The sequence below is a fragment of the Ammospiza caudacuta genome, chromosome 15 (assembly GCF_027887145.1).
Source record: "Ammospiza caudacuta isolate bAmmCau1 chromosome 15, bAmmCau1.pri, whole genome shotgun sequence".
Lineage (NCBI taxonomy): Eukaryota > Metazoa > Chordata > Aves > Passeriformes > Passerellidae > Ammospiza > Ammospiza caudacuta.
This window is the reverse complement of record NC_080607.1, coordinates 12527276-12538895: the sequence shown is the minus strand read 5'-3', so window position 1 is coordinate 12538895 and position 11620 is coordinate 12527276. Positions and strand designations below refer to the sequence as shown.

Sequence of the window (11620 nt, the reverse complement as noted above, 5' to 3'; positions counted from 1 at the left end):
GCTCATGGGCTCACACCCCTTGTGCCAAGCTCCCACCAGGAATTGCAGTGGGGTGGGATGAGCTGAGCTGGAGGTGCACAGGGTGCAAACACCAGGCAAGGGGAGGGTGGTTTCATGTTTTGGGAGTGCTGGTGCCTGGTGTGAGGGGGGACACATCAGGGCTGCTCGTCTTTAGAGCGCTGTGGAGCCTCCCCACCTCAGCAGGGTTTCAGCTGAGTGATGATGGGTGATGGGTGCTGCAATTGTACCTCATGCTCTACCATGCAGGGTGGGAGGTGCTTTGCTGTGATGGTGGGTGCTGGTGGTGAGAGCTGGGGTCCCATGGAGTGGTGGGGTCTGGTGGTGGGAGCTGGGGTCCCATGGAGTGGTGGGTGCTGGAGGTGAGCTCTGGGGTCCTGTGGAGTGGTGGGTGCTGGTGGTGGGAGCTGGGGTCCTGTGTGATGATGGCTACTGACAGTGGCGCCCGGCCGGCGGCTGCGAGCAGGGAGAGGAAGCAGCCCAAGGCAGCCCCAGTCCCGGTCGGCCGGCGAGGAGGGGCAGGAAGCTGGAATAAATCCCAGGAAGGGCTGCCTGGCTCCAGCTGGTCTGGGCTGCGGCGGATGGAAGCTGGGAACGGGAAGGGAGAAGGCGGGAGGGGAATGCGCAGGGGCTTTCTCAGGCCTCGGCCCCGCTCCAGCTGTGCCGGCGGCCCCGGCACATCTGCAACCCTGGCTCAGCAGTGTCGTGCGGACGTGGGGGGGTGGAAGCTCTGTGTAGCCTCAGGGGTGACCTGCGGATGGCACCGGGAGAGGGGATCTGGCTGGAGCCCAACCCAGCCAGTTTGGGAGCCCTGGTCACTGCTGGGGCCCAGCCTGACCTGCGGTGTCCGTGCTGCCTTCCAGCCCTGCGTGCCGGAGTGTGGGGCTGGGTGCTGCCGCTTCTGGGGTGCCGCCTGTCCCCCATTCCCCCTCACAGCAGCACAGGCAGCCCCCCGGCCCCTCGGCGGCCTGGCCGGCCGTGCCCTGTGTGGTCCCGGCGGGGCGGGGGCGGCCGGGGGCTTTGATGTGCTCGGCTGCCGGGCAACCCCTGCTCAGCGCAAAGCAGCCGCCCCCCGGCTGCCCCCCCGGCCGGGCTGAGCCCCGCCAGCACCATATGGCCGAGGCTGCTGTTACCGCGCCGTGAGCCCCGTTCCCAGAATTGAGATGGAAATGAAGCTCTGTGTTCTGCCGGACAACACTGCTGCGCCGGCCGGCTCGCCGTGCCAGGCCGGGACCCCGCGGCCAGCTGTGGCCAAGGCAGCGTCCCGGTGCCACGCTGGCAGCCCCGAGCCCCGCACCCCATCCCCAGCACCCCAACACGCACAGGGATGGGGTGAGGGTGTCCCGCTCTCGGGGCATCCAGTGGGCTGGAGCAGCTGGAGTGGCTGTGCCAGGCTGGCTGTGCCCTGTGTGCCGTGACACCCACCACGACCACGAAATGTGTCCCCGTCCTTGTCCCCGCGCCGCTCGGGGTGGCCGGTGGCAGGGGCGCGGGGTCCGGCTCGTCCTGGCATTGTTGGCGGCGCAGCTGGCGGTGGCGGCGGCCGGCCGGCGGCCCTGAAAGACATTCCTGTGCACAATGTCCCCGGCCTCCCGCCGCGGCCCGGCCACTGCCGCCAGATGGGGGCTAATTAGCAGCTTTGAGAGCCGCGGTGGGAACCGGGCAGCACCGGGCCCTCCGCCGAGCCCTGAATGGAGGGGGCGACCCCAGCGCCGTGCCCACCCTGGGAACCGCCACCGCACCAGGCTGGGGACACAGGGAGGAGGGACAGAGGGAGGGACAGGGGGATCCAGCTCCCCCCAGCCAGGCTGGCAGGGCTGGAGTTCATGCATGCTCTCCAGGATTGCTGCCCGCCCCAAAAGAGGAAGAAGAGGGGAGGCCTTCAGCTCCCGAATGCCTGGGGACGTGCGGCAGGGTCTGGCCCTCCCAGCCCAACCCCATAAAGGGCTGGGAGAGCTGTGCTGGGATTTGGGAACACATATTGGTGTGCAAGGCAGGGTGTACGTGTGCATGAGCGTGCATGTGTGTACACGTGTGTGTGTGTACCTGTATGTGCGTCCATCCGCGTGTGCCTCTGTTGTGTGCAGGTACTTGTGGCTGTGTTTGGTCTGCACAGGGTTGTGTATGCGTGTGAACGCTCCTGTGCACATATTTGGGTATGTCCCACACATATCTGTGTGTGCAAGCACGTGTGTGTCCACACCTTTGTGTGCACACGCACACCCACCCTGCGTGTCGGTGTGAGCACACACCCGGGAGTGTCTGAGGCTCGGCTTTCCCTCCCTTCCCACACCGTTCCGTGCTGCTCGGGGTGTGCCGGGGTCTCGCTCGGGGGCCCTCCCCGGGCGCTGCCTGCCCTTCCCGCAGGTGCGGGGTAATTAGCAGGAACGCTAATTACAGCCCGGACCAGAAACCCTTCGGGGCAAGGACCGGCTGCCTCGCACAGTGGCGGGACCTCAACGGGTTTCTCCCGCGGCAGAACCGTGCTCGCAGCCCCGCGCTGCCCCACGCACCCAGCGCTCGAACCTCTGCCCGCCCCTCGGGTGGTCCCGGACCTGACGCCCCCCGCCCCAGGGGCCGCCACCGAGCAGCTCTGCGGAGGTTTGAGCCCCGGGAGAGAGGGGGAACGGGGAACTCCGAACTTGGGCCGGGGGGCGCGGAGCTGTCCCCTGTGGGGATGCCCGTATGCCTGTGCCACCGTGGGGCCCCGGTGTCCTCGTGGGGGTGCAGATGTCCCCCGGGGGTCCCTGTGATTCCTGTAAGGTCCCGGTGGCCGTATCCACGAGAGCATGCCGGTGCCGGTGTCTCCGTGGGGTGCCGGTGTCCCGGTGGGGATGGCGCTGTCTCCGTGGGGGTCCCGGTGCCCCCCGTAGGGGCTGCAGGTGTGTGGCCCCGCCCCGCCCCCGTCGCCATGGGCACCGCCCGCCCGGCGCCGCGCTGACAGCGCGCGGCGTTTTATGAATGGGTGACGTCACGAGCCTGGCGTCTCACGGTCTGAGCCGCCGCGGGGCGGGGGGGCCGCGGGGAGAGCGGGGGGGCCGAGCCCGGAGGGGCACCGGGGGCCTGGAGGGGACACGGAGCGAGCGGGGAGCCCGACACCAGGAGCCCGCGGGGCGAGCACCCGCCCTAACTGCGGGCACGGTGGGGGCTCCGCACCGCTGTAGCCGCCGCACCGCCGGCGTCCCTGCCCCGCAGCCCGAGCCCGTCCCGGCACTCCCTCCGCCATTGCCCCTTTAAGACGCTGCCCTTTGGGGCGCATGAATGGAGTGGGCGGGGCTCTGTCCTCCTTTTCCGCGCTGCCATTGGCCGAGGGGTCCCCGCGGCCCCGCCCACCCACCGGCGGTGCTCTATAAGAGCGCGGCGGGGCGCGAGCTCCCTGTCCGCCCGCCGCGTCCCCGTCCTGCCCGCCGTGCTCGCCGCCTCTCGCCATGAAGGTCGCCGCTGTCGCTTCTTCGCCGCTGCCCGCGGGCGCCGGTGGCCCGCTGAAGGCCGTGCGGCCCGGGGAGACCGCTCGCTGCGGGCCGGTCCCGGGGGTGTCGCCGGTGGCGGCGGAGCAGGCGGCCGCCGCGCTGCTGTACGATATGAAGGGCTGCTACTCGCGGCTACGGGCGCTGGTGCCGACGCTGCCGCGGCACCGGCGGGTCTCCAAGGTGGAGCTGCTGCAGCACGTTATCGACTACATCTGGGACCTGCAGCTGGAGCTGCAGTGCGGCCCCCCTCGCCCCGCCGCTGCTGGGGACTCCCCCGAGGTGAGTGCGGACCCCGCGGCACCGGCTCAGAGCCGCGCTCCTCACGGGCAGCACCGGCGTTCCTTGGACTCTCCTTCCCCCGATCCGCGCCCTCTCCTTCCCGGGGATGTCTCTTCCTCCTGCCCCTTTCCATCTCCGGCACCTCTGGCAAGTATTGACCGCCCGCTTCGTGTCCCTTTCCGCAGGCTCCGTGCATTCCCGCTGCCGATCGGATCCTCTGCCGCTGAGACCGCTCTGGACCTTCCACGGACATCGTCCCCGGGATCCCGGTCCCACCACGGACATCATCCCCGGGATCCCGGTCCCACCACGGACATCGTTCCCGGGACCCCGTCCCCGAGCACCGCGGCTCACCCGCATCCCTGGCTCCCCAACCCCGCAGCCTGGGCAGGGGGTGCTGTGGGCCGGATCCTTCCTTCTCAGATTGCTGAGAGCATTCCCCGTATTGTATATTACAATGATTCTGGAGAATATTGTTCTACAATAGCTGGAGTTTTGTTATTAAACAAGCCCTGATGACCACACGTGCGTTTTCTTCCTGCCGCCTCCCCAGGGTTTTGGGCGTGTTTTGCTCCGGGGATTTGTGCCCCATTTAACAGGGGGCAACTTATGCAGACCACTGTGGGCTGGGTGGGTATGTTGGGGGTACAGGGTCTGGGACCCTGTGGTGGTGCTGGGGAAGGGATTTCTCATGGGCTGGTCTCAATTTCCTGTGTCCCAGCACTGCCCACACAGAGCCTCTCCCAGTGATTCCTGAGGGGTTTCATTCCCTAGGCTCAGTGGGGTGTTGAGGGTCAGACACAGGAGGAAAGATGGTTGGCACCCTGTATTCTGTGGTGGGATAATGCAGCAGCCCTGGGATGCATCTTCCCGTGATTAGGCACCTAATGGGATGATGACACAGAGGGGACAGTGCTGTGAGCCAGCTGTGGGGTTCTGTGCCCCATGGGAGTGTGGTTTCCCCATTTCCCTGGACAGTGGTGTGTTCACAGCCTGGAATTCCCTTCCCTCCCCTTCCCAGCTGGGCCACCTGCACCCAGCAGCCTTTCCAGGGCTCCCACGATTGTTGCTGTGTCAGGACTGGGGGATTGCAGGGCTGATGATGCAGGGATTGTTCCCTTCACAGGGGAGAGCAGATACGAATCCTGGGGTGCTTCTCTCTGTGGCCTCGCCCCGTGGTTCCTGCTCTTCCTGGTGCAAACCCTGCCTGTGGGGACACACAACGCTCGGGACAAGGAAATTGCATCAGGGCTTGTGCAACCCCGAGGGCTGGGGGTGCCCCGGGCAGCTGCCGACCTGAGCTTCCCTGTGACTCACAAACACCCCGGGGATCTCACAGCCTCCTGTCCTGGATCTGTTCAGACCTCCCTATGGGCCTGGCAGGGACAATCGGGGTGCCTGGAGGGGCTCTTGTTGCTCCGGTGGGACCCTTTAGGCTCTCCCCCTCCCCAGGGTCCTGCAACCAGGGGATTTGGGGCTGGAAGGGGCTGAACAGCCCCAGGCACAGCCGTGTGCGTGTGTGAGGCTGTGCACACCTCTGTGTGTGTCTGTGTGCTCACAGCTGTGTGTCCACGCGTGTCCACTCGTGCTTTCCCAGCCCAGCAGAGCCCCTGGCAGGGCCTGTGCAGGGGACAGGTGACCTGGGCTATCCAGACACTGCCTCGCTGTCCACTCGTGTCCGGCTGTGACAAAGCAGCGGGGGACACGCAGGGGGGCCGGGGGCTCTGGGTGATGAACTTGTCCATCCTTGGATGGGTCCCCTCCATCACCCCCCGGCTCCTCCTCATCGTCCCCCCGGTGTCTCCTACGCCGCCCGCCCTCCTCCCAGCTCCGAGCGCGGCGGGACGGGCCGGTGGGTCCCTCTCCCGGTGCCCGCTCGCAGTGCACGGCTCGGGCCGCCCGCCTGGAGCAGCCTGGAAGGTCCCGGGACAGGAGAACCGGGGCTGGGGGCTCTGCTCGGGCCGGGGGCGGCGCGGGAGGCGCTGGGGCTGTTCCCGTGCCGTGTTCGCGGGTGCCGTCCTTGCCTGTTCATTGCTGCTGATGTGGAAGCTCCCGCCGGAGCGGTGGGGAGACGGGCTCCGCGTGTGTCCGTGTGTGTCCCCGGGTCTCTGCCTGACCCCTGTGTGCCCCACAACGGAGCCCTCGCCATGCAGCCCTGCCCGCCATCCATCCCCTGCTCAGGGGACGCGGGGTGGCACCCCCGGGTACCTGGGCACCCCCGGGTACCTGGCACGGGAAGGGGCTGCGGGGCCAGCCCGGGCTGGCAGCGGGGCTGGCAGGGCCGAGCCCCTGCACGTGTCGGGATGCCGGATGCGGCAGCTCCAGGATGCACCGGAGAGCCCGAGGGAGCGCCCAGCCCGCGGGCACCTGCGCCCCAACCGGTCCCTCGGTGTTTTCGTGGGACCTGATTCATCCCGGAAGGGATTAGGGACGGGGGAAATGGGTGACGTTGTGGTGTGACCAGGACCCGGGATGGACATTGGCGTCAGAGCTGGTCCCTGCTCTTCACTGCCACGTACAGTCCTGGGACACGCAGGAGCCGGGACCCATGGCAGGAGCTGCGGGACCCATGGCAGGAGCTGCGGTGTGGGGCACGGCACCCACTGGGCACGGTGAGAGCTGCTGAAGGGCAGGGGCACCCTGGGATGGAGGGGCTTTGGTAGGCATTGGGCTGGGGTCACTGCTGGGGGCTCTGGTCGCTGCTGCAGCCGTGGCTGGTGGCACTGGGCATCCCGGGCCAGGGGGCAGCTGGTTTCAAGACCTCCATAAGGTGCATTATGTGGGCTGTGGTCCCTCTGGTGAGGCTGCCCCTCTATGTGGGCTCTATGTGCCCCTGTGGTGCTGAGATGAGGCCCTGGCCCTACTAGAGGTACCTCTGTGTCTGCCAGGCTGGATCCAGGAGGGCAGCTGGAGCCCTGGCACTGGAGGGGCTCATCCATAGCCCAGGGCACTGGAGGGGCTCACCCCAGCTAGGGGACGGTCCCTAGGGTTTGACACTGTGGGTGGCTCCTTCCCCACAACTGGGGTTTTTTGGAGGGGATTGCACAGTTCTGCTCTCACTCTGACTGTCCCAACTTTTCCATCACTTCCTTGGGGGCTGCTTCTATACACCCCAATCCCCACTGACATGTTGGTAACCCTACACAGGGTTCCCAGAGCCCTTCCCAAGGTGAGAACAGCTGCTGGCCCCTGGTGCAAATGGGCTGAGCCCCCTGGACCAGCTCATTGCGTCCCTGTCCCCCACTGCTCCATCGCTCCCAGGCAGGGCACAGCTGAAGCCCTATGTGGCCTTGCCCCAGCCGGGTCTCTGTGTGTCCCCACATGTCCCGTGTCCCTGTGGGGAGCCCCAGCTGGTGTCCCTGGCTCCTGTGTACCCCCAGGGTGGGGCTGGCAGGGCTGCTGTGGGACCCTGCATTGCCCTGCTCCCACGATGGGGCTTCCCCTTTCAGTCACGGTTGGGCAAGGCTGGGCTTTCGGTGGCTGGAGCACTGCGGTGTCCCCATGTGTGCTGATGTCACCCGGGGCTCCCTGTCCCCAGTATAAGTCCTGGCTGTGCTGGTGCACAGGGAAGGGGTCTCTACACCTGCTGTGTGTCCCCCAGCCATGTCCTCTGCTCCAGCCTCCAGGTCCCAGCCTCGAGGTGCTGCATGGCTCTGCCTCTTGCTCCTGCTGCCCACCTGTGTCTCTGCCACCACCACCAGCCCTGGCATCAAGGTCTGGCTGACCCAGAGGACGCTGGAGTTTGGTGAGTCTGTGCTCCTGAGTAGGGAGGGATGGGGGGGACAGTGGGGGATGATGCCCAGACTGCCAAGGATGGGGAATGAAGGGAACCAATGGGCACCCCCAGGAATGATGGCAAGTCTGACAGGAATGGGGGATGGAAGGACCATCCTGGCCCTGGATGCTCACTCTGCTGACACCCCAGGTACCCCAGCCCCTTCCTTGTGTCACCCCAAATTCCCACTTTGCCCCAGGCCGGCGCTTTGGGCTGGAGCTGCTCCAGTCGATGCTGCAGAAGGAGCACGAGCTGAACCTGACGGGCTCCTACAACACCCTCCTGGGAACTCTCACCTACGCTGTGCCACGGTAGGAGCCACCCGTGGGCTCCCTGTCCCTGTCCCCATCCCTGTCTGTGCCACAGCCACAAGCACAGCTCGCCTGTGTTGTGCAGGATTCGCATCCACGAGCTGCAGATGAACGAATCCACGCTGGACTTTGCCGAGGACGTGGGGCTGAGGCTGACGGTGCAGCGCGCCCGGGTGCAGCTCAGCGCCGACTGGGCAGCGCAGCTGGGAGCCGTGTGAGTGCCCATGGGGACAGGGACAGCACCCGGGTGGCGCAGTGTCCCCGCTGTCCCCGCGCTCACCCGCTCTGTCCCCAGCCAGGACAGCGGCTCTGTGGAGCTGGGCATGCAGGACGTGGCCGTGGCCGCGGTGCTGGGTGTGAGCGAGGACGGCAGTGGCCACCCCACGGTTTGGAGCGCCGGCTGTGACACCCACGGCACCGACCTGCACATGGAGTTCCACCGTGGATACAGGTGATGCCAGGCCCCTGCTCTGTGCAGGACTCCTGGTGCCCAGGCAGGGTGGTGGGCTGGGGGAGGCTGGGTGGGGGCCCTGAGGTGATCTGAGCACCCCACTGTGCCCTACAGCTGGCTCTACAACCTGCTGGCACCTCTGCTCCAGAGAACCCTGCGGCAGCAGCTGAACAAGCAGGTGGGTGCTCAGCCCCTGTGCTCTGGGGTGTCCCTGTCCCCCCCAGCCCAGTGAGAGGCTTGGAGACCCTCATCCCTGACACCCTGCTCTGCTTCCAGCTCTGCCTCGTGCTCCAGAGAGGCATTGACAGGCTGGACACTGCCCTGAAGCGCATGAAAGGTGGGTGAGGGGACCCCAGGGTGGTCCTGGGGGGCTGTGGACAGGGCTGGTGCCCAGCAGGGTCTGCAGGACCCCCCTGTGGGGCTGGATCCTGCCAGAGCCAGGCTGTGGGAGGGGGCTAGGGGTCTGACTCCTCACATCCACTTCGGTGTCCCTGCAGTGTCCACCCAGCTGGACACCATTGCTGCCATCGACCACTCCCTCCTGGCACCGCCAGCCTTCACAGAGGAGTATGGGGACATTGCCCTCAAGGTAATGCCATCCTGGGCATCCCTGGGCCACATTTGCGAAGAGGGGAGCCTGGCTGATCCTCACATCCATCTGTGTGTCTGTGCAGGGAGAGATCTTCAGGGTGGGCACGTACCACCAGAGACCCTCAGCGCTGCCTGTGGCGCTGCCTGTGGCACTGCCCATGGCACTGCCTGTGGCTTTGCCCACGGCCCTGCCCACCACACCGCCCATGGCACACGAGCCCACGCTGCTGCTGGCTGTCACCGAGTTCGTCGCCAACTCGGCCGCCTTCACCTACTTCACAGCCGGGGCCCTGCGCAGGCTCATCTCCAGTGACATGGTAGGGGTGGCTGCAGAGCAGAGCTGTCCCCACCGGGCTGTCCCCATGCCCACCCCTGCTCAGCCCCAGCCCCTGATCCCTCCCTGCCTTCCAGGTCCCCCGGCGGTTCCCGCTCCAGCTGAGCACCAAGAGCATGGGGATCTTCTCCCCTCAGGTGAGTGGCATGGGACACAGGGACAAGGGGACACAGGCAGGACATGGAGTAGGACAGGATGCAGGTGGGATGGGACATGGGACACAAGATGGGATTGCAGGAGGAACAGAAGATGTGATTGAATGCTGGAGAGTGGGAATGAAATGATGAAGGAAGGACAGGAAAGGGATGGGATGCAGGAGGGAAAGGTTGCAGGTGGGATGGAACATGGGATGGCACAGAGGTCAAATGGGATGCACGAGGGACAGGACAGGGAATGGGGTGCAGTGGAAATGGCAGGTGTTGCAGGCAGTATGGGATACAGGCAGAAGGGAACACCCCAGGACAAGGAAATGGGCAGGGCAGTGATGGGCACACAGGACCTGCTGGGGGCATGGCCAGCATGGCTCTGTGCCACCCCTGCCCTGTCCCTCCCAGCTGCAGGAGCTCTATCCTGACCAGCCCATGGAGCTGCACCTCTGGGCCCGCCAGCAGCCCCTGCTCTCCTGCCATCCTGATGCCCTGCACGGGACCCTGCTCAGCTCTGCCGAGGCCTTCGTGGTGCTGCCCAACGCCACCCGTGCCCCTGCCTTCCTGCTGAACATCGTGAGTGGCTGCTGCTGCCACGCCTCGGGGAGCCAGGGGACCCCAAAGGGCCTGGCTGGGGCTGGTGTGCCTGTGCTCCTGGCTGGGGCCAGCTGGATGGCACTGGGGGATACTGGGGCCAGCTGGGGGATACTGGGGGCAGCTGGCACTGCCCTGGTCTCTCCAATGCCTCTCCCTGCTGCAGGATGCCAACGTGACGGGGAAGCCGACAATCACCAGGAACAGACTCGGGGGCACTGTGAGACTGACAGGGTGAGTGCCTGACCCTGAGCTGGGTCTGAGCTCCCCTAGGACATACCTGGAGAGCTCCCCCACTCTCCACCTCTGTCCATTTGCCTCCCTGAGACCTGAATTACCTGCTCAGACCCCATCCTGCCCCCAGTTCATATCTGTGCCAGCTGCCCTGGCAGCAGGTGCTCAGCTGGACCTGCTCTGCTGGGTCCTGGTCCCACCATGGAGCTCAGCCTGTCCCTACCCTGGCACGGGACAGTTCCCATCCCTGTGCCGGGCTCTGACCCCGTTCTTGTCCTACAGGCTCCACATAACACAAGTGGCATCAAACGTGGGCCCAGTGGAGGTGAGTGGCTGTGCCAGGGAAGCCAAGGGGAGCCCTGGGGGGGAACTGGGGGGCTGTGGACCCCATGCATGGCAAGTCTGGCAGGGGGCTGAGCCCTGCCTGCAGCATGGACCCTCTGCCTGTGCTGAGCCGGGCTCAGGGCCTGCCTCTCCCACAGGTGAAGCGTCTGGAGACCCTGCTGAAGTTCAGTCTGTGGCTTTTTGGGGTTCCCCGGGCAAACAGTAAGTGCTCTCCCCGTGCTGTCCCCCCATCCTCCCACAGCTGCACCAGGGCCATCCCCTGCTACGACTTTGTCTCCCCACAGAGTGGCTCCAGGCTGGCATCGCCCTGCCCCTCCCGCATGGCCTCAGCCTGCTCAGACCCCGGCTCTCACTGCACCAGGTGGGTGTCACCACTGTCCCCTTACCCAGGGGTCCCCCATGTTCCCCATATCCCCCATGTCCCCCATATCCCCTTTCTCACCCTGACTCCCTACAGGGCTTCGTGCTCATCGCCACGGACCTGCAGTACGAGCCGTGAGACACCTGCCTCGTGGGAACCCGCCAGTTCTGTCCCCATCACTATCCCGGGTGTCACCGTGCCCCCGTGGCTGGCAAAGCGCCCAACCTCGGGAGCCACAGCCCCCATGCTCGGCAGGGATTAAAGGGGAGGTAGCTCAGCCCTGTGTGCTGTGGGTGTCTCGGGGAGCCCCCTCACCCTGTCTGCCGGGCACGGTCCCATTCCCGATCCACCACCGGGCGTCGCCGTGTCCTCTGCTGCGAGAGGCTCTGCCTGTGCCCTGGTGGGCTCCGTGCCCTCTGGGGGGCTCTGGACGGTGGGGACGGGGCTCTTGGTTCCCTCCGATCCCCGCGGCTCTGTCGGTCCCGGGGGTCCCTGCGCTGCCGCTCCCCGCAGCCGCTGCGGCCGCAGCTCTCCCGCTGCCCACGGGATGGTGCTCGTGTCCGCGGGCTCCCGCCGCTCCCGCCGCCCCACGGAGCCCGCCGGGGCCCGGGGCCGCCACCCGCTCCGGGGGTCCCCGGAAAGGACAGGGGAGGGGGGCTGCGGAACGCTGAGCTGGGCGCGTGGGAGGGATGTGGGGTGGCTCGGCGTTCC

General features: G+C 66.7%; 2 protein-coding genes across 2 annotated transcripts; both read left to right on the top strand.

Annotated features, from left to right (window-relative positions):
• The first annotated feature begins 3414 nt into the window (after positions 1-3414).
• Positions 3415-4289, top strand: ID1 (inhibitor of DNA binding 1). The gene is made up of 2 exons (XM_058814925.1): positions 3415-3767; positions 3953-4289. Exons 1-2 carry the CDS (start codon positions 3447-3449, stop codon positions 3992-3994), a joined length of 363 nt encoding a protein of 120 aa, XP_058670908.1. The 5' UTR covers positions 3415-3446; the 3' UTR covers positions 3995-4289.
• A 2026-nt stretch (positions 4290-6315) lies between these two features.
• LOC131564499 (bactericidal permeability-increasing protein-like) lies at positions 6316-11179 on the top strand. Its single transcript, XM_058814955.1, has 16 exons — positions 6316-6379; positions 7387-7512; positions 7742-7853; positions 7939-8067; positions 8149-8304; positions 8419-8482; positions 8581-8641; positions 8802-8893; positions 8979-9212; positions 9307-9366; positions 9784-9951; positions 10136-10203; positions 10486-10528; positions 10686-10749; positions 10833-10909; positions 11006-11179. Exons 1-16 carry the CDS (start codon positions 6316-6318, stop codon positions 11045-11047), a joined length of 1560 nt encoding a protein of 519 aa, XP_058670938.1. The 3' UTR covers positions 11048-11179.
• Positions 11180-11620: the final 441 nt, after the last annotated feature.

What these genes read in the sequence shown, in the direction of transcription:
- ID1 (XM_058814925.1), top strand. Translation starts at nt 3,447, where the DNA reads ATGAAGGTCGCCGCTGTCGCTTCTTCGCCGCTGCCCGCGGGCGCCGGT. An exon ending in CTGCTGGGGACTCCCCCGAG is followed by an intron (nt 3,768 to 3,952) that starts GTGAGTGCGGAC and finishes CCCTTTCCGCAG; the next exon opens with GCTCCGTGCATTCCCGCTGC.
- LOC131564499 (XM_058814955.1), top strand. Translation starts at nt 6,316, where the DNA reads ATGGCAGGAGCTGCGGGACCCATGGCAGGAGCTGCGGTGTGGGGCACG. An exon ending in GCAGCGCAGCTGGGAGCCGT is followed by an intron (nt 8,068 to 8,148) that starts GTGAGTGCCCAT and finishes CTCTGTCCCCAG; the next exon opens with CCAGGACAGCGGCTCTGTGG. An exon ending in GGCACTGTGAGACTGACAGG is followed by an intron (nt 10,204 to 10,485) that starts GTGAGTGCCTGA and finishes CTTGTCCTACAG; the next exon opens with GCTCCACATAACACAAGTGG.